Source organism: Rhipicephalus microplus, chromosome 6 (genome assembly GCF_043290135.1).
Source record: "Rhipicephalus microplus isolate Deutch F79 chromosome 6, USDA_Rmic, whole genome shotgun sequence".
In the NCBI taxonomy this organism is placed as follows: domain Eukaryota; kingdom Metazoa; phylum Arthropoda; class Arachnida; order Ixodida; family Ixodidae; genus Rhipicephalus; species Rhipicephalus microplus.
Genome location: NC_134705.1, coordinates 189,722,391 through 189,737,468, shown reverse-complemented (window position 1 = coordinate 189,737,468; position 15,078 = coordinate 189,722,391). Strand labels below are relative to the sequence as shown.

Genomic DNA, 15,078 nt, shown 5'->3' with positions numbered 1-15,078 from the left:
CACGATCCCTCCTCGTAGCCGCGCCCTCGCTCGGTGGATTTCATAATCAACGGTTGTGGCGTCCGCGATCTCCCGGTGCCGTGTACGTAGCTTTCGCCGATCGGCGCACCGTCTTCAAAACTCCTCCGAATATCTCCCCATCTTTCTTATCGCTACTTTTTTCAGTCGCTCCTGCGGGGCTCCCTCTTTTAGGGGCGAAGCTCCTTAGGGCGTGGGCTGTGCGTCCCCTGTAGCCTGTATGTAGCCACCTCTAGTTTAGTTCTTGCAGTGTTCACTAAATGGCGGTACCGTCCCCTGTATGTAGCCACCTCTAGTTTAGTTCTTGCAGTGTTCACTAGATGGCGGTACCGTCCCCTGTATGTAGCCACCTCTCGTTTAGTTCTTGTAGTGTTTACTAGATGGTGGTACTTGTAGCTGATGATGAAAAGATGCAAGATGTTATAAACTAGAAAGCGGTACTTGTAGTTGATGAAAGACGCGAGATCTTATAAAATAGGAATGATGTCACATATGACGAGTGTCATTGGTTGAAGGTAATCGTTCGATTTAGTGCGGCGACGTACGCTAGGGGGAGCGATGTAATAAAATCGAGAGGGCAAAATGTACAGAGGATTCATGGTTTACCAGGTTTACCTCCGGAGCTTCGCCCACTCATCATCATTCACTTCGTGGATATGGCGGAATTTTTTTTTTTCATCTCTCTACTATTGTTTTTTGTCTCTTTCCCCACTACCCCATAAGGAGCTTAGCCGTGTCGCCCCATTCGGCAGACAGAAATCAGCTCCTTCCCCAAGAACAACTCATGTATATATAGTCGCGGCCTCTGGATCGTGGGGCTTGGTGCCGATTGCTTTTTCGTGATCACCTGTACCCTTCGTTAACGCGATGGATGCCGCGAACCGAAGGAGGGTGCTGCTCTCAGCAAAACGGGCGGTAATCGCCACAGTCGAACGTACACGGAGAAAAAAAAAGGCTGACGTCGTCGCGAACCACATCCATAGAAGCACGCTTAGTGCAATATTAGGCCGACATTTGAATCAAGGGAAACTGAGGTATCTGGGGACCGATTATTAAGCACAGTTTCCGATGAACATGTCAAGGTGCTGCTTACATTGATAGGGGCGTAGCGAAAAATGTTTTTCTGGGGGACCTGATTCAATCATACAGTATGAATATGTTCGTGTGTGCCTATATATATATATATATATATATATATATATATATATATATATATATATATATATGCACACACACACCTTTAACCACCTCGAGTTCATGGTATATACTACTGTATTCATGGCACTCCGGCCCAACGCTCGCTAAACCTTTCTAAAACCAAGGAGGTTACGCCGAGCGAGTATAACGTAGCAACCCTTTCTTGTCAGATAGTGCTCAATGTACATGCCAATGGCTGATAATGGGAAATGAGAGACAGGAGAATTCGGCTTATACTTTCTTACGGCTTGCGCTTCGTATCTACTTCCCACCTTTAACCACCTCGGGTTCATGGTATATACTAGTTCATTGTATTCATGGCACTGCGGCCCAGCGCTCGCTAAACCTTTCTAAAAATAAGGAGGTTACGCCCAGCGAGTATAACGTAGCAGCCCTTTCTTGTCAGATAGTGCTCAATGTACATGCCTATGGCTGCTAATGGGGTTGGCAGCGTGCGCGTTAACTAAAAGCCAAATGCTCCTGTCTCTCATTCCCCATTGGCAGTCATTGGCATGTACATTGAGCACTATTTTTTATTGTTAAATAACGCTCAGAAGAAATCTCTCACCGGCACCACCTTGGAGGTCGAAATGTTATACTTGTTACACACTACAACGGCTACGAGGGACGAACGAGTGTCGCTATAAGGAGCTTTATCCCTAAAACCAGCCGCACACGTCCATTGACCACTGACAGGAAACGGTAGGACCACGGCCCTAGAAGTTACTCTACCGCAAGAAAGAACAATTCCTTCGACAAAAAAAAAAAAAAAACCAAGATTTCCGAGTACAAACGTCCCAAAATCGTAAACAAGGCATGGTGACCGTGACACGCTGCAACGACCTCACACCGATTCCACCCCAAACAAAACGCCCCCGCATCAATTAGAAGGCGTGCGAAGCGAACTACGCGAGGAGCAACCCGAACTGAGAAGACGACTAATTCCTATAGGCCTCTGAAACCAGCGTTAACGGCTATCCAAAGTACTTTGGCAATTACACATGGCTGCAGCACATGCTAGACTGGCTCTTGTAGAGAGCAATCAGGGCATGTGAAAGATGGGACTATGCCCAACCTCCCCGTCTATCTCGCGTGGGGACCAACTCGAGCGTTACAGAGTCACGGAGGTGGACAGTCTGAAAAGATGCAGTTAAAACGCTCTGTGAGACACGGCTATAACTTGCTATACGGGCTGATAGAACCTGAGGGAACAGCAGGACCACCATTGTATATGTCTACACCAGGATGAACCTGCTGTGCGTGCTAATAAAATGTTACAGCCATGGGTTAAAATGCAGATACGTTAGAAAATTGCAGCGCGGGATGATGAGTGGTTCTTAATGAAAGGAAGAGAAAAGTGAGCCCCGTTATTGTCTGCTTCAGTGAGCGACACCGCCACAGGGCTCACAAGGGATGGGGGTGAGGAGGGATAAAAAGGGTAGAAGTAAAGGTATAGGAAAGGGGAAGAAGAAGCAACAACAAACTGAGGGGATAGGAGAGACGGGAAAGATGGAAGCACGGTCACTGGAGTCCGAGGACGAGGTGCACTTGCGAGAGATGTTGTCGGCGTCTGTAGATGGCGTAGAGCAGGTCCAGTAAGTCAGAGCTTCACTGTCGTCGAAAGCCGTCGGCGGCAGGAGGTGACGTAGGGCGAGCCCTGTCGGCCAGAGCTACGGTGACGCCGAAGATCGCAAGCGCGCGGAGCGCGCGGGCGCACAACCGGTCGGCACGAAATCCAGCGAGCGACTCGGGATGAAGGCGTGCTTCCCTGTAACAAACTGCGTATCATATTGCCCATGAAGTAGAAGTCGTAAGCGGAACACCAATCGCTACACGTCCAGAAAAAAAAATTATTCCATCGTGAGACGCTACAAACCCATGAAACCAGCGTAATGCAGTGTATGTGTGTTTAGAAAAAGTGGTTAATGATTTAGCGTACTTAGTACTCTACTATATGAGAGAGCTGAAAGCCGCCCCAGGAAGTTTACAGTGGATGAAGCAGTTGACGTAGCGTCATGTATGCGTGTTTAGAAAAAGTGGTTAACGGTTTAGAGTAATATAGGTACTCTACAATGGGAGAACATAAAGCCGTCCCGCACAGGAGCTGCTTGTGTGTTTAGAATAAGTTAACGATTTAGAGTACGAAGTACTCTACTATGGGAGAGCGTAAAGCTGTCCCTTGGGCCTCGAGTGCCCAGTAATTGCGTACAGTGTATGCAAGCAAATTGAATAGGAAGTAGTGAATATTTTACATTGCACGCGGTAAACATATAACACTCTCATGAGTAACTTTGAAAAACCTAATCAAGAGTTCTCGTTTTTCGGCCATTTAATCATCACTTTTACGATTACTTACTGTCGTAATTCTTTAAAACACAAGCAAGAACCACTTCATTACAATAGTTGCTTACGTTCTTTAGTATGTACATTTGTCTGTGCTTACCGGAAACGGTGAAACTCTAAAGGTGTATTGGAAACAAGCAGTAACGGCGACCCGGTGTTACCCTTCAGGGCGCGTTGATGAGAAAAGAATTAACGGCAGCATTTATCGGAGAAAATGATCATGGCACCCATAAAAAAAATCACAGCATATCCACGGAGTGAACAATGATGAGTGGAGCGAAGCATCCATCCGTCCATCCGTCCGTTTGTCCGTTCGTCCGTATGTCTGTCCGTGCGCCCATCCGTGCTTCTGTCCATCCATCCATGCATCAGTCGATGCACCCATGCTTCCGTCCGTCCGTCCGGACGGACGGACGGACAGACGCACTGGGAATGTCGGTCCTGACTGACAAAATCGGCGGATTCAAACCGGAAGTCGCAAGCGCCCCCTGGATTGGAACGGTGAGAACCATGGGCGCGCCAACGAACACCTGTCACATCGGTTGCGTCTCGCATCGGAGATCGCGTTTTGCTATAGCGTATGTCGCTCGCCTGCAGCGCGCCCTCTCACGCAAAAATTAGAGACTCGCGCATCGTCTTCCATTCTTCGGATGGTGTCGGATGGATCATTTAATCAATACACCTCACAGCTTTTTATTTCGAAATGATTGTGCCTCAACTAGGTTGCAGGCGAACGTGATACACACGATGGTGAAAGGAATGAATGAATGAGTGGATCGATCAATCAACTAATGTCTACAACCTAGGGCTCTTTTTTTTCCGCAACGATAGCGCATCAACTATATGTTGCATGAAAACGTTAAGCACAACAAGTCAACTAAATCAGTCAATCAGCACTTGTTTCTTTATTGCGCATCAACTAGGTTGCAAGTGAACGTAAATACAATCAATCAATCAATCAATCAATCAATCAATCAACCAACCAATCAATCTCTTGGCACACCGACGGCACTTTCGCGGTTGAAAACGTTAAGCACAACAAGTCAACTGAATCAGTCAATCAGCACTTGTTTCTTTATTGCGCATCAACTAGGTTGCAAGTGAACGTAAATACAATCAATCAATCAATCAATCAACTAATCAATCAATCTCTTGGCACACCGACGCCACTTTCGCGGTTGAAAACGTTAAGCACAACAAGTCAACTAAATCAGTCAATCAGCACTTGTTAATTTATTGCGCATCAACTAGGTTGCACGTGAACGTAAATACAATCAATCGATCGATCAATCAATCAATCAATCTCTTGGCACACCGACGGCACTTTCGCCGTTCCTTGACCCGCTGTTTCACGAGGCCGTGGCGGCGGCTCTCTTTTCGCAGGCTCCGACGTGGTACAGCGGCTTCGCTCGGCCGGCGTGTCGTGGCGGCGGCGGGGAAGGCGTGACGTGGACGTGACCACCGCGAGGACGGTCAGTCACGCCGGACCACGCCACTGGAATGCAAGGTGAGGCGCTGCAGATCGCACCTTCACTCCTGCTGCCGATGCTGCCCGTTTTGCTTGTATCTGGATATCGTTCTTTCCGGCGCGGCGCCCTCGAAGGTTGTGCTCGTCATATTATCAAAGAGAACTGAGTTCCTTGGCATTCCTGCAAGGGTACGAGTGGAAATGTAAAATTCTGGAATACGTTAGTACTCAATCGCGAGGCCGAAGAGCAAGGCAAGGTCGTCGATCTCGCCGTGACCACCTCCGAGTCTGAAGGGATTGCAATGACCGATGGTTACGGGGATGAACGGGAGAAAAGGCGGAAGCCTCCTTCCCCGACATCCTCGACGGGTTACTTCTCTTTCTCCCTATGGCATTTCTTTATTTGAGTATGTTAAAAAAAAACAAAGTGACAACGGCTCGTTTGCAGCCGAAGTCACAAAGAAATCCACGGGAATTTTTCAGAAAGAAAGCTTCTTATATATCTGCCAGAAAGTTCGTCCTGGTCCGAGGACTGAACCCGGAAGCAACGCATTTTTGTGGCGTTCTACCTACTGACTGAGCTACTAACTAAGCTAACAGGTTACAGCACTATAGGGTAAACTTATCAGCAACACGAAGAACATGGACTCATAATGTGAATGAATATATCAATTTCTCGTTCATAACCGTTTCGCCACCTTGTAGAATTCAGCCCGAAAAGGGAAGGAAGGTACCCCCTACATGCGGGCGCACATAATCATACTGTAGAGGGACACGTCTTCCGGAAAGACGCTGATGAGCATTGACACATGAGCCGACAAAGGAGTAAGTGCCATCCTCGACAGAGAAGATATGGCAGAGAACGAAAGGCGGGGAGGTTGACCAGTCCAGGAAAGCCGGTTCGCTACCCTATGTGGGGGAACAGGAAGGGGAATATTGAAAGAGGGAGAGGGGAAGATAGCACATAACAAAGCACATAAATAAACGCACAGTCAGCAACATGTTCATCACGCTCTCGTGGTACGCGACATCACTGTCAGAGCCACTTGGTCAAGTCGGTTTTTCTGAGAAACTTCAGGAGTTTTTCGGTCGCCTTCCGCTGCGATGTCCTCTGTGGAAGACGTTCGAGAATAGACTCAACCGGCATTCGTCTATTTTCATGGTGCACTAGAACAGGCGCCAGTTACCGTCTCAGAACATCATAATATACCGGACACTCGCACAGGATGTGGAGTTCCTCGACGGCAAAGCACATCCGGCATCTACTTTCTCAACGTCAAGGGCGCTCTCTCACGTACACCGTGCGCAACTTATCAATGCACCTTTGACTCATCAATACACCTTCGGAACAACATTGATCACTGAATTTTTTAGGGGCGAAGCTTCTTAGGGTGTAAGTCTGTCCATCCTCCGATGGTGTGTGTAGCCACCGGTGGAACATACCCGAAAGAGTGGTCCTTAAAATGTCCACTGGATGGCGGCACTTGTATATGATGAATACGTGATGTATAGATGTGAGATGGCTGTGCTCGGACTGTTCACTAGATAGACGGACGGACCTAATGGACATACAGATAGACTGACGGACTGGCGGACGCACAGACATAGGAGGGGCGGACGCACGGACAGACAGGCAGGCAGGGGGACGACTGCACGAACAGACGCACGGATGGACGGGTGGAAGAACGGACGTACGGACGGACGCATGGAGGGACGCACGGAAGTACGGATGCACCGATGGTCACACGGATGGACGGACACACGGACGGACGCACGGACGGCCGCATGGACGGATGGAAGCAAGAACGAATGGGCGGACGAAAGCACGGACGGACCGACGAACGCTTCGCCTCACCAATCATCATTGACTCCGTGGATATTCTGTAATTTTTTTTACGTGCGCATAAATCTAAGCACAACGACGTCATTTTCTTCTCGTCTTTTTCGAAACAGAACCACTGTGTCCTGCTGCCGTACATGCAACCTCGTGCAACATCATTGCTGCAGTTCCAGTGACGGGTAATTAGGAGTTCAATATCTTAACCAACACCTTGGCTGGTTCACCATACACGAGGGCAACGTCTTTTCATGGCCAACCACGATTTGGGAACGCCGAGCAGCGGTGTCCTTGCCTACCATTTCTTCTGCTAATTAGTGCTAGAATAAATAATTAACAATTAACGATATATGTGTTGCTACTAATAAGTACTAATTAGTGCTAGCTACACTAATTAGCACTGCCTGAAATAACTTATTCTCGCCTATATAATAAATTATCGTTTACTGTTGGTCAGTGTTGGCTTGCCTTATCATCGGCGTCAACTATATAGGTTGCGATACGTTGACGTGAAGATCTATTTGCTCCTCAACAGGCCGAATTCACTTGACCTGTGCTGCAACGTCAAGCATGACGTCATCAACCGCCATAAAAGTTGAACGAAAAGTGAGGTTTCTGCGGGGCACTGCTTAAGTATCACATTTTGCCCGGCGGTGTCAATGACCTTTCTGGAGGGCCGATAATCTACGCCGTGCCGCTTCGAAGTTCTCACTATTTTACTAGAAACACTGCTGCCACCAACTTCGTCGACGGCGACGTGCTGTACTACCGTTGAAGTCACACGTGATTTGTCTGTTCAGTTCATACGATCCGGGACTGTTAAGATGCGAGCGGGCTCTGCCAACTGACCTTTTGACAGAGAGGAGGATCTTGACCTTTCTGCGCTGGGCTGTTTCGCGGGAGTACAAAATCCAACTTCACAGCCTCGGCAGTGTATTTTTGGGGTGTACACGTGCTGAGAACAGCCCAGAGAAAGGTATGTGGCAGTGCACAGGGAGCCCTCGTTGAAAAGGTTTGTGTTTGAGTTACCTACACCACGTCACGAGTACATGAAAACACACCGTATACGTCGTTTTGTGCGAAACGGAAAAAATCGCATGTCACAGCTTGATTAATCTATTCACCCAAAAAAATAAACCTAAATTGCAAAATTACAAACTTTTCTTATATTCCGAGTGAATTACAAGAAACGCCTATATATGTCGACTGAATGACTGCGAGATAGGTAATGCCGAGTAATGTCGTATATGTGGTATCCGTTCGTGACATATAATAACTGATGAGGTTTTACGTCCATAAACCCCGATGTATACGAGAAGGCCTGGTATACACTACGCGGCACAGTCGAGGAAGGGGGAATAAAAGTTGGAGAGAAGAGGAGAGAAAAGTCATTGCTGTCGTCGACGTAACAGCTGTTCCGCGTTTGACATCCACAGACGGCGACTCTGTTCCGAGGCTGAACAGAGCAGCCCATTCGTCGCCTTATGCAACTTGAATGCGCTGTCCCATGTGCACCCAAAATGTCTACGGTAATATCACTGTATGATTACGAGAGACGCCGTGGCGGAGAGCTCCGAAAACTTCGGCATCGCGGGGTTCCTTAAGGTACACATAAACCTAAAACACGAGCCTTAATCGCAATGGGGCCGCCGTGACCGGTATTCGATCCCACGACCTGCGGGTCAGCCGTCGATCACCATAGCCACGAAATAAATAGTCGCAGTGCGTCAGAGCTGTGCTGTCAGCTCTTGTAATACCCAGCTACATAGCCAAAATGCATAAAGTACAACATGAACGCTTCTGTTCGCACGCCTGCTGGATTGGGTGGGTAGTTGGTTTGACATGCCTTCGTTGAATTGATCAGAAACATTATGAAGTAAAAAAGTATAGCGAACCACTTCGATCCCAACAAAAAGAGAACAGTTTTTTTTCAGGAAGGGCTTTGCCGCTTTACCTGATCGACGGGGGAGTCACCGCCAAAGCAGCACGACATCCCTCCGATAGCCACGGAGCACAACCTGCCCATGGCTTTTTCACCGCATTACCGAATTTTAATCATTTCGCAACCAGTGCGCGCATGTTCACCTTCTTTCCTGTCAATTCAATAGAACCATTTGACAGTCCGCTCCTTTGATGTCGCCTTTTTTTCCGTGCGTCTCTTATGGCACCTATACTGAGCCTTGTAACTGTGCTCTTCCCCGTCTTCCGATTCTTCCTCTTCTCCTGAGTAGCAACAACGTGACAACAGTACACCATCGTGCGAACACGTACCGCGAACCCCGCGTGTCTATGCAGCGGATTAAGCCGAGTATGTAGCACAAACTGTTACTGCATAGCGGCTGATCGATCGCACAGCCGACGGACACGGGCTGTGATAGGAGGGGTGCGCGGGTTGCGTCCTCGGCCCATTACGCATTTTTATCCACGCCTTTGTTTTCGTTTCTCCTCCTTCCGGGGAGCGCCCTACGCCATCGACAGCTGACTCGGCCAAGCTGCACAAAAGCGATCCCAGGGTCGCGTGAGTCCGGGTTTCAGAACCACGGGAGAGGGTGGTTCCCAGCTGCGGTCGGTGCAGTGCTGGCCTTGAAACAGGGCGTCCCGCGCACCCCCACCCGCTTACGGCGGAACGATAACGATCCCGACGCTTTTTATTAATCAGTTATGGAAATAAAGTATGGATCTGTATACCCCTCCCTCCTCTTCCCTCAAGTGGTGTGTGTGTGTGCGTGCGTGCGTGTGTGTGTGTGTGTGTGTGTGTGTGTGTGTGTGTGTGTGTGTGTGTGTGTGTGTGTGTGTGAGTGCGTGCGCGCGCGCGTGTTGTGCGTGCGTGCGTGCGTGCGTGCGTGCGTGCGTGCACGAAAGCACGTGATTATCCTTCTTATTAGAAGCTACCGTGAAAAGGCTGATGAGTGCTAAAGGTAGGAGGAAATGGTCTAACGTGGTGCGGCGTGAAATAAATGCACGAACAAACGGCAGCCCCACGAAGGGAATGAAGTTAACAAACCACACAGATACGAACCCAGACACGTGCTTCGCAGTGTGGCTGTAGTGTTCGTGTCTGTCCGTGCAGTGCGCTCGTCAGTTCGACAGGCTGAGGAGTTACGGTGAGTTAATGGGAAAAAAAAGGCGTGTGGGAGGGGCGGCTTAACGAGATGGTACGGAAGAGAAACACAGACGGAAGCGTTGAAATAAATGAAGATACCACACTAGTACTGCTCGTGGAAGGCTCAAACGCACACACACGGTGGTCGAGAGGAGGGGAGGAGGTTCGTACGGGAAGCCTTCCCGTCCCTGGCGTTCAGGCCTGATTGGGAGGGCGAGGCGCGACAAAGACCTTCGGCCGTGGGTGGAGATCGGGCCGGACGTCGGAGGTCGCTCCAGGACACGAAGTTTTTTTTTTTTTTACTTTCGGGGTGCCACCGCCGGCGTCGTCGGTTTCGTCGCTCGGAGGGTTTGGTGTCGGCCGACGGCAAACGTATACCCCGACGCCCGGCGGTGTCCTCCGGCATAACGGACACACGGAGGTGTTACGTGAAGTGCTCGAGTGTTACGCGTGTTCGTGTTTTGTGGTCTTCGCGTTGACATCGAGGTGCTCACGAGGTTCGAAAACTCGCTGGAGGGAATGATCTTGGAGGGTGAACTTGTCCGCTAGTTGGCTGAGACATCTTAAGAGAGCAGCGCAAAGGACGAGGAGAGATGAGGCGCGCACACACACCAGCGATGGATGATCGATGGATCATCTACGATGGTTGATCTACGTGGGCAAGGTTCAGACGGAATAACAAGTGCAGGCGGCAGTTCTAAGGAAAGTTCATGTTGCGACTACCAAGGTCCCCCCGTACGAGCAGGATGTGCTGAAGAAGTCCTCCTACCCATAGCCTCCAAGTGAAGACCAAGTATCAATTAGACATTGAAGGGTTCTCAACAACCGCGGTATACTTATTGACATACTAGAGCACCTTGGTGAGTAGCCCGTCGTTGCAGGCTGGAATTCAGGACCCGGTCATCGTGGAGTATCTTGTATAACGTAGAAAAAAGGCGAAGGCTGTCGCTGTTCCCCGTCATAGCTCATCTGGGACACCTTGGAATGTAATTCAACCTTAATTTATAAAGCGAAAGCACAACATAGTCATTGTTTGGATATCGTTGAGCGACCGTCAATGCCACCTCTAAGGGGTCAGACCTCCATGGCAAGTCGGGCGACTCGGAAATCACAAGCCAGAGTTCAGCGGAAATGAGGCTTGAGCAGTGCTAAAGGACCACGAAGTGTTCAGCGGTGCAGAAACACATCACCGCGAAGGAGACGAAGAACATCGTTTAGAACTGTAACAAAGGGTATGCCTTAGCGTTATTCATGCATTTCATATCATTACTGTTTGCGCACTACAGCTGGCGCTTCGTTGGCGCTCGCAAGGAATTCGCTTCCGAGCCGAACCAACCAGCCATGGCATACGACGTTCGAGGAAGTATGGAAGTCTCATAGGGCAATCCGTGACCAAAGGCGAAAGTTCCTTCTTGCAGTTCACGCTTTAGTAGCCGGTGCCAGTACACAGTTCACCGTGGCTTTGTGTCGTTTTGCCCCTAGCTGCCGTTCTTTAGCCTCAGAGGGGATTCAGTGGTTAAAACAACCTGCTTTACTCGCGGCGTTCGAAGGTAGATGAGGGGATGTGTTAATGAAACAAGCTAACGCAGACACGAAAGGTTATCAGCTCGTATCCCTGCATCCTACGCCGGCTATATTTTCCGACAATCGCTGGAGCTGGTTATGTAAGGGGAATGAAAGACCACCAGTGTCTCGCGCTATAGCTGATGCGAAGTGACTGTCAAAGACCCTCATGCACTAGACTATAATAACCCTACTATACTCTACTACTTAATTGCCATTGAACATTATCTCACGAGCGTTGTCCTAGCTCTGGAGCATGCTGCTTCTAAGCTTGCACTTCAAGTACTTTCCGAAGCGGTGGCTCGGAAAGGAATTTTGTGGAACTAACGTCGCCAAGTTAGTGACAGGAAACGAAGCTGTCCTCTCGTTCAAAAGGTCCTACTTAGCATTTGTTGCAGCTGCGTCAGGCCATTCAGGTCTTTTACTGTACGGAACCGTGGCAACGTTAAAAGATTCGTGGAGCCTGACGTGGACAAGCTGCAGCAACTAAAAACGATACTGCCTTCCCCGTTCGACGATAGCATTTAGGCCGCTGTTGTACGTCACTGCCAATAGCACTGCCTTTCACGGTGGAGACGGAGAAGTGGACGGAAAGTAGCGTAGACAACCACCGGAAGTGCGCGGAAAAGTTCGAGATCAACACGGAAGTGGTGCCCGTGGCTACCTGCATCCAAGAAGGCAACGCCGACTCCGGGTGGCTCCGTGGCGGCGAGCCGGAACGCGTCATGCTGGAGTCTCTCTACTGGAAGAGCCCGTCGGCTCTTCTCACCACCACGGGATTTCCGGAGTACGTCTCCGGCGTCGACGGCCACAACGCCTGCCTCTGCGACGGCTGTGAGTTGTGTGTGGCGTACCTATATATATAATTGTTGACTTCGGGTGGTCGGTGCACGCACCGAAAGAATTGGGAAACAGCGCAATGAACGGGGCAAACAGACGCTTACTATCAACAAACAAACTAAGCAATTGATGGCCAGCACTTCGTTTGCCTGGTGTTCGACAGCGTTTTTTTTTTTAAATCAGTTTGTCCCGTTCCTTCGGCACTGTTAAATAACTCTTCTACTACCTCCGTAGAATATCGATTCACGCGAGTTCTGCTAGGTACAGAGGTTGTCCAAATACATTACACTTAGTGGAATTCATGCGTAGACCTGCCCGAGACTATAACCGACTGCCACCGGTTTTCCACTTGAACCGGAAGTACCTGTTCTCGGCTAACATGAATAATAGCCATATTAAGCGCTAAAGATTCGTCCCTTGTATAAAACAATACGTTTGGTAGTGCAGGGATAGAACCTTTTACTGAAATTTACCAGGACTTTTGAATGTCTGACCACAAACCACCGACACAGCCTCATAGGAAGTTCATTTACTTGAAACTTTCGAGAAGCGTTTGACGTCACAAAATTTGAAAGACCCTTAGGCTTCGGCTTTAAGGGTTGAACGCGATAGCGATTTTCTGTTCCTAGTGCGTACTTCAAGTACTTAGTGTGTAACATCTTTTCGAACTTGCTATGCACCCACTACATGGTCTTAAGGGTGCAGTGTGCCTTTCGTAGTGGGTGACTGGCTTTATACCAGTCATTGTGATAACCCCATGTTCTTGTTCTTGTTGACCTTCCCATGTTCTGACGCCCGATGGCAATGGGCGCCTGTACCACGCATTTTTTGGCAATATTTCATGTTGTATTGTGAAGCATGTATACAGTATACCCTTGCGTCTGTAAAGCCCGCTAGTTACTTTCACTGTATTCACAAGTAGAGGCGTGGCTGCGGGTTGTTCTAACGTTGCTTCTAGGTCATTACTGGCTCTAGCTAAGCGATCCTAGGTTGATTGATATGTGGGGTTTAACGTCCCAACACACCATATAATTATGAGAGACGCCATAGTGGAGGGCTCTGGAAATTTCGACCACATGGGGTTTTTTAAGGTGCACCCAAATCTGAGAACATCGCCCTACAGCATTTCCGCCTCCATCGGAAATACAGCCGCTGCAGCCGGCCGGACTTCGATCCCGCGACCTGCGGGTCAGCAGCCCAGTACCTTAGCCACTAGACCACCGTGGCGGGGCCAGTGATTTTAGGTTATTCATATGTTGATTCTCAGTCCACGCATGTTCAAATTACACCACAGACAGACACAAACACGCCATTCAAACTCCAGAAACATAATGTCGCGCCAAAACCAGGCGCTCGAACCTCTCGCAGATCTACAAGCAGATCTACATCGCTGGTGTAGGCATTCCACCCCTTCGGGGTCTTCTGGTGGCCGCCGTGGCCACTCCAGCTATTGTATTCTCTCGTTGCGTGCACGTTCTTGGAATCATCAAATCACCACCGTCACTTCGCAGTGATTTGCTGCTGAGACAACTGTTGCTTTCTACATTTTCAGCGAACCGGCGACAAGCATCTGGGATTTACCCGATTTTGTTGGCACATACAGCCGTGTATGTTAATTTTCTTGGGTCGTCGGACAAAGAATCATATGCTAAACGGCTTGGCTGCTAAAAACAAACATCATTCATACAAAACGGCGCTGAGAACAACACCGCGATCTATCTATACTTGAAGGCTGGCGTAGATCACGTAACAATCATAAAAGCTCTCTTTGAGAACACTAAACCCTCGAAGATAAATTGGCAAGAACAACAGAAGTTGGAATGCATAAAACAAAAGATGGAGAGGTGTTTCGCCTTCAAAATACGCGTGTGAACAACGCAAAATGGAAAGACTAAGTGTGACTTTACCGCGTTTAGAAAAAATATGTTCGACGATTTAGAATACGATGTACTCTACTATCGCGGAGCGATAAGCTGTCTCAGTATTTCATTGTAAAATGACAACCAACCCTTTGTTTGTTTTAAAAAATGGTGGAAGATTTAAAGTATACACTGCTGTATAGCTGTGAGCCATCCCACGTTGACAAGACCATTAAAACATCGAAATTATTAGCTTACAAATTCAACCGTCATCATTTCAGCTCGTTAGAGGCACAACGCTAGATGTCCACCCATCTATGTCTGCTTGACGTATGGAGCCGTGGATTTCATTATCGAATTCACTGTAGATTCCGTCTTCAATGCATCCATGGCGCGAATCAACGCTTGTGACACAAGTAGCTTTTATTCTGTTCTTAGCCCCTGCTTAAAGGGGTACTGACACAAAAACTATGGCCTGGCGTTTTTCTGCTGCAATGTGTTGCTGCGGGCCAGTTAATCATGATACGACACATAGTTTGCTGCAGCACGCGACAGATAATTAACTATAGGCCCCTCACTATCGATCAGTTTCATTTACGGTTTGAGAGAGCTCCAAAAACTGGGTGCAACTGTCGCCACCTAGCGTGTGCTGCTTTTGACCACGTCAGCACACAGAACTGTGAAACACTTCCACACGGTCCGCGTCAAGCATTGCATTCAAATAGGAAAAGGCACTGCAATATCGCCAAACAGAAAAATTCCTAAGCCTGCGCTAGTGATTGCAGGCGATTTTAACGCTGTGCATAGCGCCTGGGGCTACACGTACGACACACCCAAAGGTAACGAGCTT

At 48.7% G+C, this 15,078-nt stretch overlaps 2 protein-coding genes across 2 annotated transcripts in view; one reads left to right on the top strand and one right to left on the bottom strand.

Moving 5' to 3' along the window:
- Window positions 1-15,078, bottom strand: part of LOC119166967 (sulfotransferase 1B1) — a 157,572-nt gene that overhangs the window by 54,803 nt on the left and 87,691 nt on the right. The window lies entirely within an intron of this gene.
- The window catches only part of LOC119167891 (BTB/POZ domain-containing protein 3), a 72,385-nt gene continuing 62,246 nt past the window's right edge, over window positions 4,940-15,078 (top strand). The window contains exon 1 of the mRNA XM_037419374.2: window positions 4,940-5,065. Coding sequence (XP_037275271.2) covers window positions 5,059-5,065 — 7 coding nt within the window. The 5' untranslated portion in view covers window positions 4,940-5,058. The remainder of the gene's footprint in view (window positions 5,066-15,078) is intronic.